This window comes from Crocodylus siamensis, chromosome 13 (genome assembly GCF_052110815.1).
Source record: "Crocodylus siamensis isolate JL-2025a chromosome 13, ASM5211081v1, whole genome shotgun sequence".
Taxonomy (NCBI): Eukaryota; Metazoa; Chordata; order Crocodylia; family Crocodylidae; genus Crocodylus; species Crocodylus siamensis.
Window position 1 is genome coordinate 30,885,208 of NC_143407.1, and position 12,948 is coordinate 30,898,155.

The 12,948-nt window shown below is 44.5% G+C and overlaps 1 protein-coding gene across 1 annotated transcript in view; it reads left to right on the plus strand.

Annotated features, from left to right (window-relative positions):
- CCDC92B (coiled-coil domain containing 92B) overlaps positions 1–4,841 on the plus strand; it is a 57,623-nt gene extending 52,782 nt beyond the window's left edge. The window contains exon 4 of the mRNA XM_090025876.1: positions 1,554–4,841. Within this exon, the coding sequence (XP_089882002.1) occupies positions 1,554–2,308 (755 nt within the window). The 3' untranslated portion in view covers positions 2,309–4,841. The remainder of the gene's footprint in view (positions 1–1,553) is intronic.
- The last annotated feature ends 8,107 nt before the right edge of the window (positions 4,842–12,948 follow it).

The window sequence follows — 12,948 nt, forward strand, 5'->3', positions numbered from 1 at the left end:
TTATATTTCCTTTCCTCCTTAGATTCTCAGTCAACCACAGTTCTAACCCCTGGTTAATCCTGGATTAACATACTCTATTCTGTCTAATCAGGTTGTGTAGTATCCTGGAAAGAGGTCAATGACACCTTCTACTAAATTTGGCAAATTGTTTCACATGATTAGTTTTCTCTTTTTCTCCCAGAAATCTTCATGATGGAGCTCAGGTCCAAGGACAAGACAGGGAATTTAAGGGAGGAGGATTAACTTCTAAAGCCAAAGGCACAGCATCTCCTGCTCACACAGTATCTTGTGATTCAGCACATCAAACAGACTCACCTAAAAAGAGTCAGTCACAAACTGAGGACTCTGGCTGATCTGTGTTTATTTTAAATTTACATGAGAACAATAGACTAGAGAAAGTATGCTGAGTTGGGGTCACAGCTACACTTAAGTTAGGGATCGTGGAATTCGTTATCACTTTGGCTCCGAGTGCTCATTATACTCCACAGAAAGTTGGAATCTGATCATTTTTAAGTTGGAAAAATGATTTACCTATGAAATTAAGAGTCATGGAACGGTAATTACAGCAGGAGTCATTTACAGATGTGGAATGGATCTCACAATTTCCTGTTTTCTGTATGAATCGTTTTGTCTTGTCCCTCCTTCTGAGTATTAATCATATAGTGCATTTCAGTGATTGGCAGGTGGGTAAACAGGGTAAAGACTGGTCCAGGGTTTAAGGCATTTATCTAAGAGCCAGAAGAGCTCAGTTCAAATCCTAGCTTTGCTTCAGAGATCCAGTGCAACTATGAGCAGCTCTCTTAATGCCTCTAGGCCTCAATTCCCCCATTTGAAGAATAAAGAGAACAGAGCATCCTGAGTGATGGGAACCTAATATGAATGATGGCAAGGTGCTCAGACACTACAGTAGCAGGTGATGTGTAAATACCATAAATCAATAGAGATTAGAGCTTGGCTTTGATAGCACCAAGATTTTACAACTCTTGGGAGCTCAGCCCAAAATGACATCCATCCTTTCACAAGATTTTCTCTGTCTCAGAAAGCAGTGAGCTCTCATTTAACTGGTTGTCTTGGCATGACTGTCACCACCATTAGCTGAAATCTCACAGGAGTGACTGACTGAGATCTTGTATTTATTCCCAGGCTGATACCTCTACAGCAGTCACTGTATACTTCCCTGCACTATAATGCTAAAGTTACTAATGTCCTTCATCCCTGAACCGGAGGAAGCACTGCTAGTTGATAGTCTAAACCCATTCAATCACTGCCTCTTCACTGAGGCTGCCAACCCTGTGGTGGGGCTCGCTTTTGCCCACTAGGAAGTGGACCACCCCTTATATATCACTTAGGTCCCTCACTGGCTATCCTGTGGTAACAATGCTCAGTATTAACCCAGGATACCTTCAGACCATTCACCTAGAGTGGAAAGTTTCCAAACATTCCTTGACCAGTCTCCTGAGCCATCTAGCTACTGCCCCTAGTCCCTCCTTCTCATGTATTTCACTGCTGCCAAATGGCATTTTTAACACTGCTTTTTGTCATGTCCTCCTCAGAAGTCATCGATCGGGAGCTGGAGGACAAGTGCAAGATCATGGAGGCTCAGCTGCATGAGAAGGAGAAGGACAATCTGGACCTGAGGAAGGAGCTCCGACACAAGGAGACTTTGGTGGCTGCGCTGAGATCCAACCTCAGGAACAAGGAGAGGAAATTCCTCGAGGAGCTGAAGAGGAGGAGCCATCGGGTGACCATACTAAACACAGAGCTGCAGAAGCAGACAGAGGCTGCTGCTTACCTCTCCTTCCAGCTCCATTCCACCAAGCAGACGCTGCACAGCTCCCGGCAGGGCGGGAAGCCCCCCTCCGACAGGCCACCAGACAAACCCTTGCCTACGCAACCTTCCGGTGAGGTGAAACCTAAAAAGCGCAGTCACAAGGCTCACGTTCGGAGGCTGGTGACTGACTGCTCCTTTAGCAAAGGGGTTATGAAGGACTCTTTCCAGAAGGAGAGGATGAGCAGCTTCGAAGACACAGATCCCATGCCTGACCCAGCACTTTTTTTATACACCAGGAGGCACCACGCACCCCACCGTCAGAAATCTGAGCCCAAAACTGAGGGCCTTAAAAAAGCAGGGGCTGATCCAAATGACAGTGCTGCTACAAGCAGTGGCCTGCAGAGGCCATTTCGGCAGCTTTCCCAGGAGCAGGTGGAAGCCACAAGCCCCAGGTCTTCAGCTAAGACCAAGCCCTCTAGGGGCAAGCAAGGCAGATGTCATGGATCCAGCCCCAGGAATCCCAAAGACTCGGAATAAAAACAAAGGAAAAGGAACAATGCAACCATCCCATGCAGCATCGGAGTCTGGCTATACCAAAAAAAGAGGGGGGGGCCTACGCAGATTTCCTGCCCCCTTGTCTTCACGGAGTACAATACTGGGCTGGGGGAATTGCTCATTCTGGCTCCCCTAACCACAGCTCCCTTTCCTTCTGCTAAGGGAGAAAGAAATGATCTCACTTGTCTAAAACGGAGATTTCTTCTCAGAGGGATGGTGGGGCATGGGAGTGCAGCAGCCAGCAACGCTGAGCATGTTTTGAATGTTGGTATGGAGTCAACTCCAAGAGAAAATGAATCCAGATGTGGAATGTGGAGAGAGTTTTTGGGCATGGGAATAGGGGAAGGAATGGTGGTCAAGAGCTGTCCAGAGCTTCCCTTTCTTAAAAATGAACATGTCTGAGACTAAAACCTCTTTCTGTTATTGTCATCATTGTTCCCTTTAGAAGAGATAGTTTTTATTTTCACTGGCACTAGGTAGAGGGGGGTGGGGGGAAGCGGGGAATGGCAGAATTGCACATATATGAGTTCACTGATGGTGAACACAGCAATGGGCAGGATGAGCCAGAGTCACCCCTAGTCTTGACTTCATGATGCGGTGAAGTTTGGACAAGGATGGACCTGAGCCAGAATGTCTAATGTCCTCCAGGTTCTGGAGGAATTTAGGGAGTTGAAAGACAATCGGTCAAGCTGGTCTAAGAGGGATTTCTACCCCGTCTTCAGGCCTTGCCAATCATGTCTGACATGGTCACACAACAATGTTTTGCTTTATATTTTTCACCCAAATTCCTCTCTCAGGAGAAACCTGTTGGACAAGATTTTCAGAAGTAGCCTCTGATTTGGGGTGCTTCCCTTTTTGGGGTATCCAGTCTGCACTATCAGAAAAGGGCCTGATTTTCAGGAGCTGATTTTCAGACATCCAAAATCACTAATCATGTGTGCTAGCCTGGACACTGTTTTGCCTGTTGTTACAGCAAGTTGTCTGGATGTGTCCTTGCCACTCCACATCCCTGACTCATTTTTTCCCACAACTGTCTATTACAACTGCTGCTTAGACACAAACCTCTTGTTTTTAAATTAAGTTACCAATCATGTGTTACTTTCCCATTGGAGCCTTATTCAGAAGACTAAGTAACTAAATTAGTAATGAGATGCCCAAAGAGGAGATCTCATGCATTGCAAATAAATAGAAAAACATTCTTGTGGCAAAGTCAGCTGCTCATTTCTGCTTTGAAATCGATAGGAGGTTCTAAGCAAAACAAAAATCTGTCTCCTTTGGGGCTTGGTCTCATCTCTGGAACCAGGTATTCGTATGGCCCCCAACTCACTCCAGTTCAGTATAGCACTGCAGTCAGGGAGGGAAGTGCTATCAAAGGCAGACAGAAGGTTAAGTTCTTATTGTATGACGTCCATGGGAGCTGAGGCAGAAGCTACTTTATTTCATGCAGGATGAGACCCTCGGCTACTCTGCAAGCAAAATGCTGACCCGCATAGTTTTAACTACCCGTTCTATCCACCTGGCCTTTTCCTTATACCCCTTTCCATAATGGCTACAGAAAATGCAGCAGATAGATGAATCTTGTGGTGTCCCCCCCGCCGTGCACTGATAATCAAAAGCCAAGAATGATATCACACTTAACAAGCCAAACATTTGCTGTTTGGGTATTTGGGGACACCAGTCATACAAGGGTGTTTCAGAAAGGAACAGCAATTTCAGAATAAAATGTATGTGTGCAATGGTTGTTTACCGGACCACATCACTTCTCTACACAGTCATAAATGGTGGATGAGTTCAACCACCATCGATGTTCCCAGCTGCTGTGTAATTTCCCACTCATTACACACAAAATGGTTTTATTTGGAAATTACAGTTGCTTTCTAAGACACCCAGGTATTTACCACTAACCTGAGATCATTAATGCAGCACTCACATATGATATGCACCTCTTTTTGTAGTTCTGTACTTATATGCCATATTAAAATAATTTTCTGAGATTCCAGTAGCAATTACTAGCCCAGCTTTTGGAATGATAAAAATAAAACTCAGAGTATATATATGATCTATAGTTGAGCTATATTTTTTTTGATTGAGAAGTGAATCTGTTCTTTTCAAGCTATGTGTGAGGATCTTACTATCCTTCTTCTTTTGACCCACCTTGGGAGGCCATTTAAGAGCATGAGGAACCTATACCCAAGGCAGGACTGACCTGAGTTCTTTAAACACAGTCTCGAATTTGAAGTGCAACCCCACAGTATGAGCTGTGTAGACTTCTGTTTAGCACAAGACTTTGTTTCTAATTTAAGCCCAAAGGGTCAGGTTTTTAAAGGTATTTAGCACCTAAGGATGAAGCTGAAAACCAAACAAGTTATTTTTAAAAGCACTGAGGCAGATGAAGCACCTAACTCCCAGCGATATCATTGGGCACATAACCTCCACAGGTGCTTTGGAGTAGCCCATTGATGTCTAGCTTCATTTTTAGGCACTGAATATCTTTAAAAACCTGGCTGTGATTGCCTGATCATTTCCAAAGCAAAAAACAGAAGGATGTAGGAATAGATTCAGAGCTGTGCTTCTGAGTGCTCTTCCATTAGCTGCTGAAGGGCATGAGTGATATGGATATCAAGATGTTTTCAGGGCCATTTACTGGATTGCTAGCTGCCTTCTATTTTGGGGATAGAGCTCATTATACTCCTCTTTATTGACGTCTTATGCTGAAGCAGTAGACGACCCTTTTCGGTTCTGCTCTGTTGCTATTCAAAAGCTGTCTTTGTGCTGCAACAGCTAACTGAAATCAGCACCAGGGGGGCAGAGCAGTTTTTTCTGCCAGCACAGCTAACAGAGCCTTGTCTTTCTCTCAAAAGCTGAAGTTTCTGGAGTGAACAGGCTTCCCTGAGTCTTGCCTCCTCCTCAAGGTCTTCTTCCCCCATATTTTCTCACTACTACTCTACTGCACTTCAGTATCCAGAGCCGTCAGTGCCCTCTTGCATTAGTGACAACCTGCACCGTGAGCTGATGCTTGGCAAAGGGATGAACTGAGTCTTAACTTGGGATGTGAGAAAAGGAAGAGCTAATCCGGGACTATTATCTCAGCCAATATATTTCAGCAGCCGAGCAGTGAGTGAAATAAGATCCATAGCTACATGTTTTACTGTTTGTGTCAACGCTCACACTCTTGTGTAGGAGGCAAGCAATCCTTGCATTATTCAGAGGCCCTCTCCAGATTGATTATTCCATAACCAGCACTGAATTCATTGAGATTTACAGAAAGTGATATTCCCATGAGCAATTCCAGTTAGACATTCAGAGTCACGTCCCCAACTGGTATTAAACTGACACAGGCTCACTGAAGTCCAGCAGGGAGCTACACTACTGTACATCATTTAAAGAACCACCCTTAGCAATTATGTTCCATCAGTGCTTGTTGGTGTGACTGTGGCTACAAAAATGTTCACTGGGCTGGACAAGCTTCCCTAATAATTACTGGATCTCTTCTCTGTAAAGCTTCTTATCTCTGAGTGGCTAACACTGCCCCAGATGCCCAGGCAGCAAGGTCTGTGGAAGTCAGGCACATCACTACTACAAATCCACAGTACTAACAACAGAAAAATGTCAGAGTCTCATGTGATGGGTCCAGTTTTGCAATAAAGCTAGGAGATGCTGTCTCCTACTGCAGAATGATTAAAAAGAAAGGGCCCTCTGGTGGCAAAGTCATGTAACATGATTCCTCCCCTCCCATGAGCACAGATTGTTTGCTACCCTGCTTGGATGGACACAATTTGATTAAGTCAAACAGTAAAAGCAATAAGCAATTTGCATTGCATTGTGTATGTCATACCTGTGGAAATGCAGTATCCCTTCAACTTGATTAAGATTTATAACATGCAGGTAAGGAACCTCGCCTTTGTAAATGGTAATGTCTCTCAGGTTCGCAGAGGTTCTGCTAAGAACATTTCTCTCCTTTTTATTAATTTTAATATGACAGATGCTAATAAAGTCACTGTGCACTTCTTAGGTGGGTTTTATGATAGTTATGGCCTACACAGCTTTTTTTCCCCCCATTCCTGCACAACCCTGACATTTTATTAAGATACAGAGATCACAGCAGAGTTTAATATTAAAAATAGAATTAGTATTATAGCACTTCTTTGTAAATGATTTCCTAGCAATCACCTATTTCTTAGTGCCTGATATGCAAGTGAAGCAACTTCATTGGAGCTGTAGAATCTTTTCCACTTTACCAAGGCTCATTCAAGGGATTTATTTAATTTCCAGCTCTGTTGAGCCACACCTACTCTCCCCTGTACCCCACTTACTCTCCCCGTCTTTTCTTATCCTTTCACACAGGCTACTGATGCACTGAAGCCAAGTGACCATGTCCCTGTCTAGTAGGTACCACTGGAATCTTGCAAATCATAGTTACAGGGAAGAAGCAGGAGGGGAAGCTATATATTTCAACACGCACAAAACAAGGCACGCAGTCCTGGGTCTGATCCTGGTCTGTCTTACTCCAAGTCAAGTTCTACTGATGTCAATGGTGTTCCTTTTGATTTACACTAGTCCGAGAGAGGAGGAACAGGGCCAGTATTGTTGATGAGCCATAAAAAGAGACAGAGGCGCTAAATGGAGCACTTTCTATTCCTATGAGCCAAATCCTGAAGCCCTTCCTTGGTTTTTATTCACTTGTTCCTCTAGCAAAGCCTTCTATTTAGCCTCCCTCTAGCAAACCTCTCACTGGCTTAACAGAGGGTTTCATCCAAGTGAAAAACTGAGAACTAGATTGTGGTGGCTGGACTCCCTGTGTAAGATACCATTCACCATAATCAAAGTTGCCACAATCTGGCCCTGGAGTAAGGGCAGCAGGATCTTGCCCTGTATAGTTAATACTGTATTTTGAAGTTCATTGCTAGGGCCAGACCCTTAGGTAAGAATTCTTACCCAAGAGTTTGCAGGATCTGCCCTGAAACTTTGTTATGGGCCTTTTTATTCTTTGCTGTGTTTTTGTGGCTGAGGAAGGCTCTTACAAATGTATATTTACTTGTTTTAAAGAGAAAGCACTGTATGACTGAAACAGGGATGATGCTGAAACTAAAAATATCTGTTTTTTTAATCTTTGTATTTATATAAAATGATCAAAAAAGGGGGTGAAAGAGTCAGTGTTCCTACTTTTTAATCAAATGTTAGACACAGAGGCCAATGAAATGACACGCACCTAATGAAATATAAGTTCTTTTGCTACTGTTGATGGGTGAGCGTGTTTACAGACTCTCTCCTGTGTCTGTGTGTAAACTAGCTATGAGAATGTAATTATATAAGAGATTTGTAGAGTATGTTTATTCAGCGCTGTCACAGACTCCCTGCAAGTCAGAAAGGGTAAACATAATTTCTATCTATAATGTATATCTATATATATATGTACATACACACACACACACACACACACATATATATCAGGGAGTGTAACAAATTAAATCTACATGCTTTGTATACAACCATTTAATGCTAACTTGTAAAGCTTCACAACTAGATTGGAAATGGATGCATAGCAATAACACAGTTGTTAAATGATGTCTTATATATACCTTTGCTGAGAACTTTCCATCTACAGGCTAATACTTGTGTGGCTTGACTTTCCTTTCTTTAACTGCCATTTTATTCTGGAATTGTTCAGTGGTCTATGGGCTTGGGGGGCTTGCTTTTGGTCTGCAGTTTTTTTATTTGCAATGCTTCCTGAAAATGAGACATTTTAAAGCTCTGGGATCATATGGGGCGAACAGTAAATGAGTGGTTGGGTGGGGAAGGAAGAGAGTGTCACTATGCTTTTGGTTTGTGTGTTCCTATGTCTCATAACATATTTGGAACAAGGCAATGCCAACTGAACCTAAAGGCAGATGCAGTCACACTGATTCACTGCAAACTTTGCTCTTTTTATTTTTCCCTAAGCAAACCAGTAGGGAAATATTCCCCATTACAACAATTAAAAAGCCATATTCACTCCATTGGCCAAGTGTTGCTGCTAAAGTCTGAATAAACCCAATGCATTTGCAAGGCCTAATTTAGACACCATGGCTCTATAACATTCCATTCTCCCATTCAAGTTAGTAAGAGCACGTACATGCTGTTCAGAACAGACTTTTTTAAATGACCATACGAGATTGCGTATTTTCTCAGTGACTAGAAATACAGAGGGGCTGGGACGGACTCATGGCCATGTTGAAATCAGTGGGAGCTTTGGTATTGACTTCAGTGAAGTTAGGATTTCACCCCAAATCTGCTCCCTTTACAATTTGTGAGTAACTTGCCAGCATCACAAACATAGCTTTGGACCTGAGAAAACAGCTGGGGCCTTCCTGCCTCCCACAACAGCTTGCAGCAATGCTTTTAACCTAGGCAACAACTGGGATGATGACGCACAGAACACAACCCCTTAGCTGTGCTGCCCTGCAGGGCCAACAAGAACTTGAACTTGTGGAAAGTAATCAGATGTGGCTCCAAGACACACAAGGACTGGCTGAGAAGATGCCCTTTCCCCTATTTGTTTTTTCTGGGAATGGGCCAAATTCCTTGCAGGATCTACACAGGGGACCTTGGCTGAAAGCCTTATTGCCATCTGCAACCTCCTTTCTGTCAGGGAGGCAAGCCCAGCCAAGAAAGCATACGGACAATGCTGTTTAGGAAGGGTGCGTGGCTGGGGTCAGATCTGATAGAGCACTGTCCCCCCCCCCAGCACCACTCAGCAGGATGCTGAACCTGCCCAATGCCTTAGAACCCAGGGGGAGGATGAAAACAGACACTGCCTCTTTCGATGCTTTCCTCTAGAGTCAGCTCCTTATGATAGGTGGCTTGGCTGGCATGGGAGAGGTCAAACATAGCCCTCTCCAAACCAGCTTTCCTGATGAGGTAGATAATCACTGTGTGTGAGGATCTTCCTTTTTTACACCCCACTAACACAGAGTACCCATGAGTAAGTAACAAGGCCTCTTCCTGCAGTCTCAAAATGCTCAGACTCTAAGAGTTTTACCCCAGGCCAGGCCCTCAACTTAAATAAACTGGGATGGCATAAACACAACTAACAGATGATGCAGCACAAGTGCCTGGCGTGCAGGTATTCACAGGGAGGGGTCCTGGGAAGAGGGGAATTGTTCTTAATTACCCAGAACGCTGCAACAGCTCTTTTTTAGTCCACCCTGCTGGACAGAGGAAAAGTATAGGGTGACAGAGCACTCTGCCTAAAGTAGATCAGAAATTGAATCCAATTAGAGCTCTTCATGCTGCCGAAATCTCCAGATGACATGTCTTGCTTCACCCAGTGCAGGCTGCTCAAACAGACATCGTGGTGCAGCTTCTTCAGGACACGTCTGTTCTTGTCACCGGCTCTGCCAGCGCTCCATGAGGCCTGCCTGCCTGCCAAGTCTCACAGGGTGGGGCAAGGGCAGACTTCCTTACATTCCTAGGTTATTTCATCCCAGCTGGATAACAGCAAGGTGCTGTAATTCCCCCTGGGTAACTGAGAGGAGCTCCAGACATGCTTTTTGCAGTTCACTTGCCTCAAAAGTTGTCATGTTTATAAAAGGTCCGTGAATGTCTGGTCAGCTAAGGGAATGCCTCAAAGCATGAAAGTAAAAGTGCTGCTACTCCACATGAGTTAGAACCGGCCCTTTTCAACCTTTGCTCCCAAGTGCCAAGTCTGTTCTTTTGTTCCCTTGCTGCATGTACTGCCCTCAAGGCTGACAGTGCAATGGCCCTCACTGCCTCTTTGGGTTCCAGGGCTCAGAAACACTGCTCTCCTGCCTGCAGCTGGCATTTTATCCAGAGTAGAAATGGGTACCTCTCACTGATCCAAAATTCAGAATCCTGAAACTGCATTCTGAATGAAGGAGAAGTGGTTAGGGAACTCTATGAAGTTTTATCTGGAGCTCTGGCAACCCAGATGACTTGATCAAGTCCACTGAATCATAGGGTTTAAAGAGATTGCAGAATATGTAGCCCAACACCCCTCCCCACACACACACACACAGACACACACACACACACACTTTAATAACCCCTTAGTGAAGAGTGGGACACTAAAATGGCATGTACAAGTTCAGAACAATCAATATGGAAGAGGCCTGTGGAACATTCCCAACACTATAAAGTGCAGGTGAAGGTTCTTCCTCTTCCTTTTATTTTTCTTTAACTGCTACTGATGTCATGTTTCAAAAAACAATGCACTTTCCCTCTGCTGCAATTGCCAAGAGAATGAAACCAAAACAGCACCAGGACACAAAAATCCCAGAAATCGCACGCGCTTCAAAACAGAATCCCTCTCTACTAGTGGAGCTCTCTACTGGGTGGTGATGAACTGCTCAGCCTCAGCTCCCAGCTAGCGGTGCCCAGCCCCTTCCAGGAGGTAGAGAGAACCTACTTTCACACTTCAAGGCAGTAAAGACTGGTGGCTACAAGCCTCTGAGATGAATCATGCAACACTTACCTGAGGCATCCTTGTCCACCAGAGTACTCCCATTGAAGTCCACACTGAAGGGAATGGGAAAGATGAATGGAGTTAGTTCCTGAGCTGGGAGAGCTGTGCTGAATTCACTCCTGTGAGGGTCCTAGCTCCTGGTCTTCCACCTAAAGAATGAATGGACCATTAGAGGTAACAAAGCAGCAGTCAGATGCTATTTAGGCATAGTTCCACTGGATCAGGACATATCCTGGGCTTCATATGAGTAAAAAAAAAAAATCATCCTTGGTCAAATTTGCACAGTTAAGCAGAGAACAATAAAAGTTGTTGTTTGAGCTGCCTGTGGGTCTTGCTATGGGAAACCAGTAAAACAAGACAGATGCCAAAGGTTTGATACTGTCCCGGTGTATTTGAATGTGATACTATGTGACATTCTTATTTACAGAGAAAATTGGGGCCATGATGACATTGTTATTAATTGTGCTTTTTAACCCAGTGCTCTTCAAGATATATTTCCTTAATACCCAGAGACGACATGAACCTGTACTTTAGATGTCATTGTAATATGCCTTTTTTTAAATAAAAGACTCAAATTGGTATGGATTTGCCCCTTCTTCTTCCAACCCCAACCTGGCAAAAGACCTCAGGAGCATCTGCACTGAGATGGAATAGTGGCATATGACTAAATGAGACAGCAATATCATTAGAGACAACGCTAGGGAATCTGGTTGTGTCAGGCACTTTAAATGACAGCAGGATGTGTCAGCATCAGCTAGTTATCCAGGGACTTATCCTGCTCAGCACCCATCACCTATCACCTTGGTCATTAGCAGAGATTGAGCCTGTGGCCTCCGGTGATAAATCACACGCTTCCACAGCTTGGACAGAAGGACTAATCCCATTAAGAACATCTGTGGCACAGAACAAGGCAGACTGCGTTGCAGCTCACCCTTAGCTTCTGCAGCCGAGGCTTGGCACAGCCGAGAACGAGGCCCAATGCCTTCGGAGACAGATGCATGTTGAACTGAATGGGAGGACTCCTGTATTGGAACCAGGCCCTTTACGCTACTGAATCTTAGTTTCATAGTTTCTAGGGTCGGAAAGGACCTGAACAGATCATCAAGTCTGACCCCCTGCCCTGGGCAGGAATGAGTGCTGGAATCATAATACCCCAGCCAGTTCTGTCCTGGTGATGGGCACTCTGGTCCAGGCCAGGCTATATTTTACTGATTTTTCAGCCAGCTCAAAGTATGGTTTGTGTTCACACACGTTTTACATGCATGCACAACCTGCTAATCTCCGAATTCTACTTGTGTGGCTATATCATATCTCAATCCAGTCACAAACAGGGCTGTTCTCACATCTTGTAGGAAAGTTTTCCAGTTACCTTTGTCTTTTTTGAAGATAATCTACCTTGGGCCTGTTATCTGGCATCTCCTTCTACATTAATGAATCCACTTTGGAAGCAGATTAACTCTCGTTTGCAACAAGACATAAGATTCACGTGGATACATCCCCATTCCATGTTAACAATTCCTCTCCCGTCAGTCCTCCCACTACTATCCCATGCCTGGCCCAGCTGGTCTGTTTACCTGCATGCCCGCTACTGCTGAGTCTACATCAGCTATTAACTGCCAATGTGCAGCCAACTCCTCTGCTATTCCAGCTTGTGGTACATTCACCCACCCAGAGTCACACAACCTTCCACCAACCATGCCCCATGCTTCTGGTCATCAGGTTTAAAATGGCTTTTCTCTCCAACAGACAGGACCACCAAACTTACTGCACTAGCTAGTCCTCCAACCTCCCTGACCTCTGCCATGTACATGGACATAGCAGCATTAGCTGGAGCAGTGTCAGGTGTGCATGTCCAAGCCTGTCTTCACTAAACAGGGACACATCAATAGCACAGACATGGATGTAGGGCTGCCCTCATCACAGAGGAACTGAAAGGATCAGGTGTGAGAAGGTAAGCCTTGGTGCTTGGCTAACAGTGCCTTCTGCCTGGTTTTTCAAGTCAATTAGTAATATTAGACCTTTCAAAACATACCCCCATTTGTTGCCCCAGCTACTTCTGCTTCTGACTTTCCCACAGAGCGCTCAACAATTTGCTTTCTTTCCCCATCATCTTTACGTAATGAAAGCAAAGTCATGGATCTGAGGGATCTGTCCAAGACAA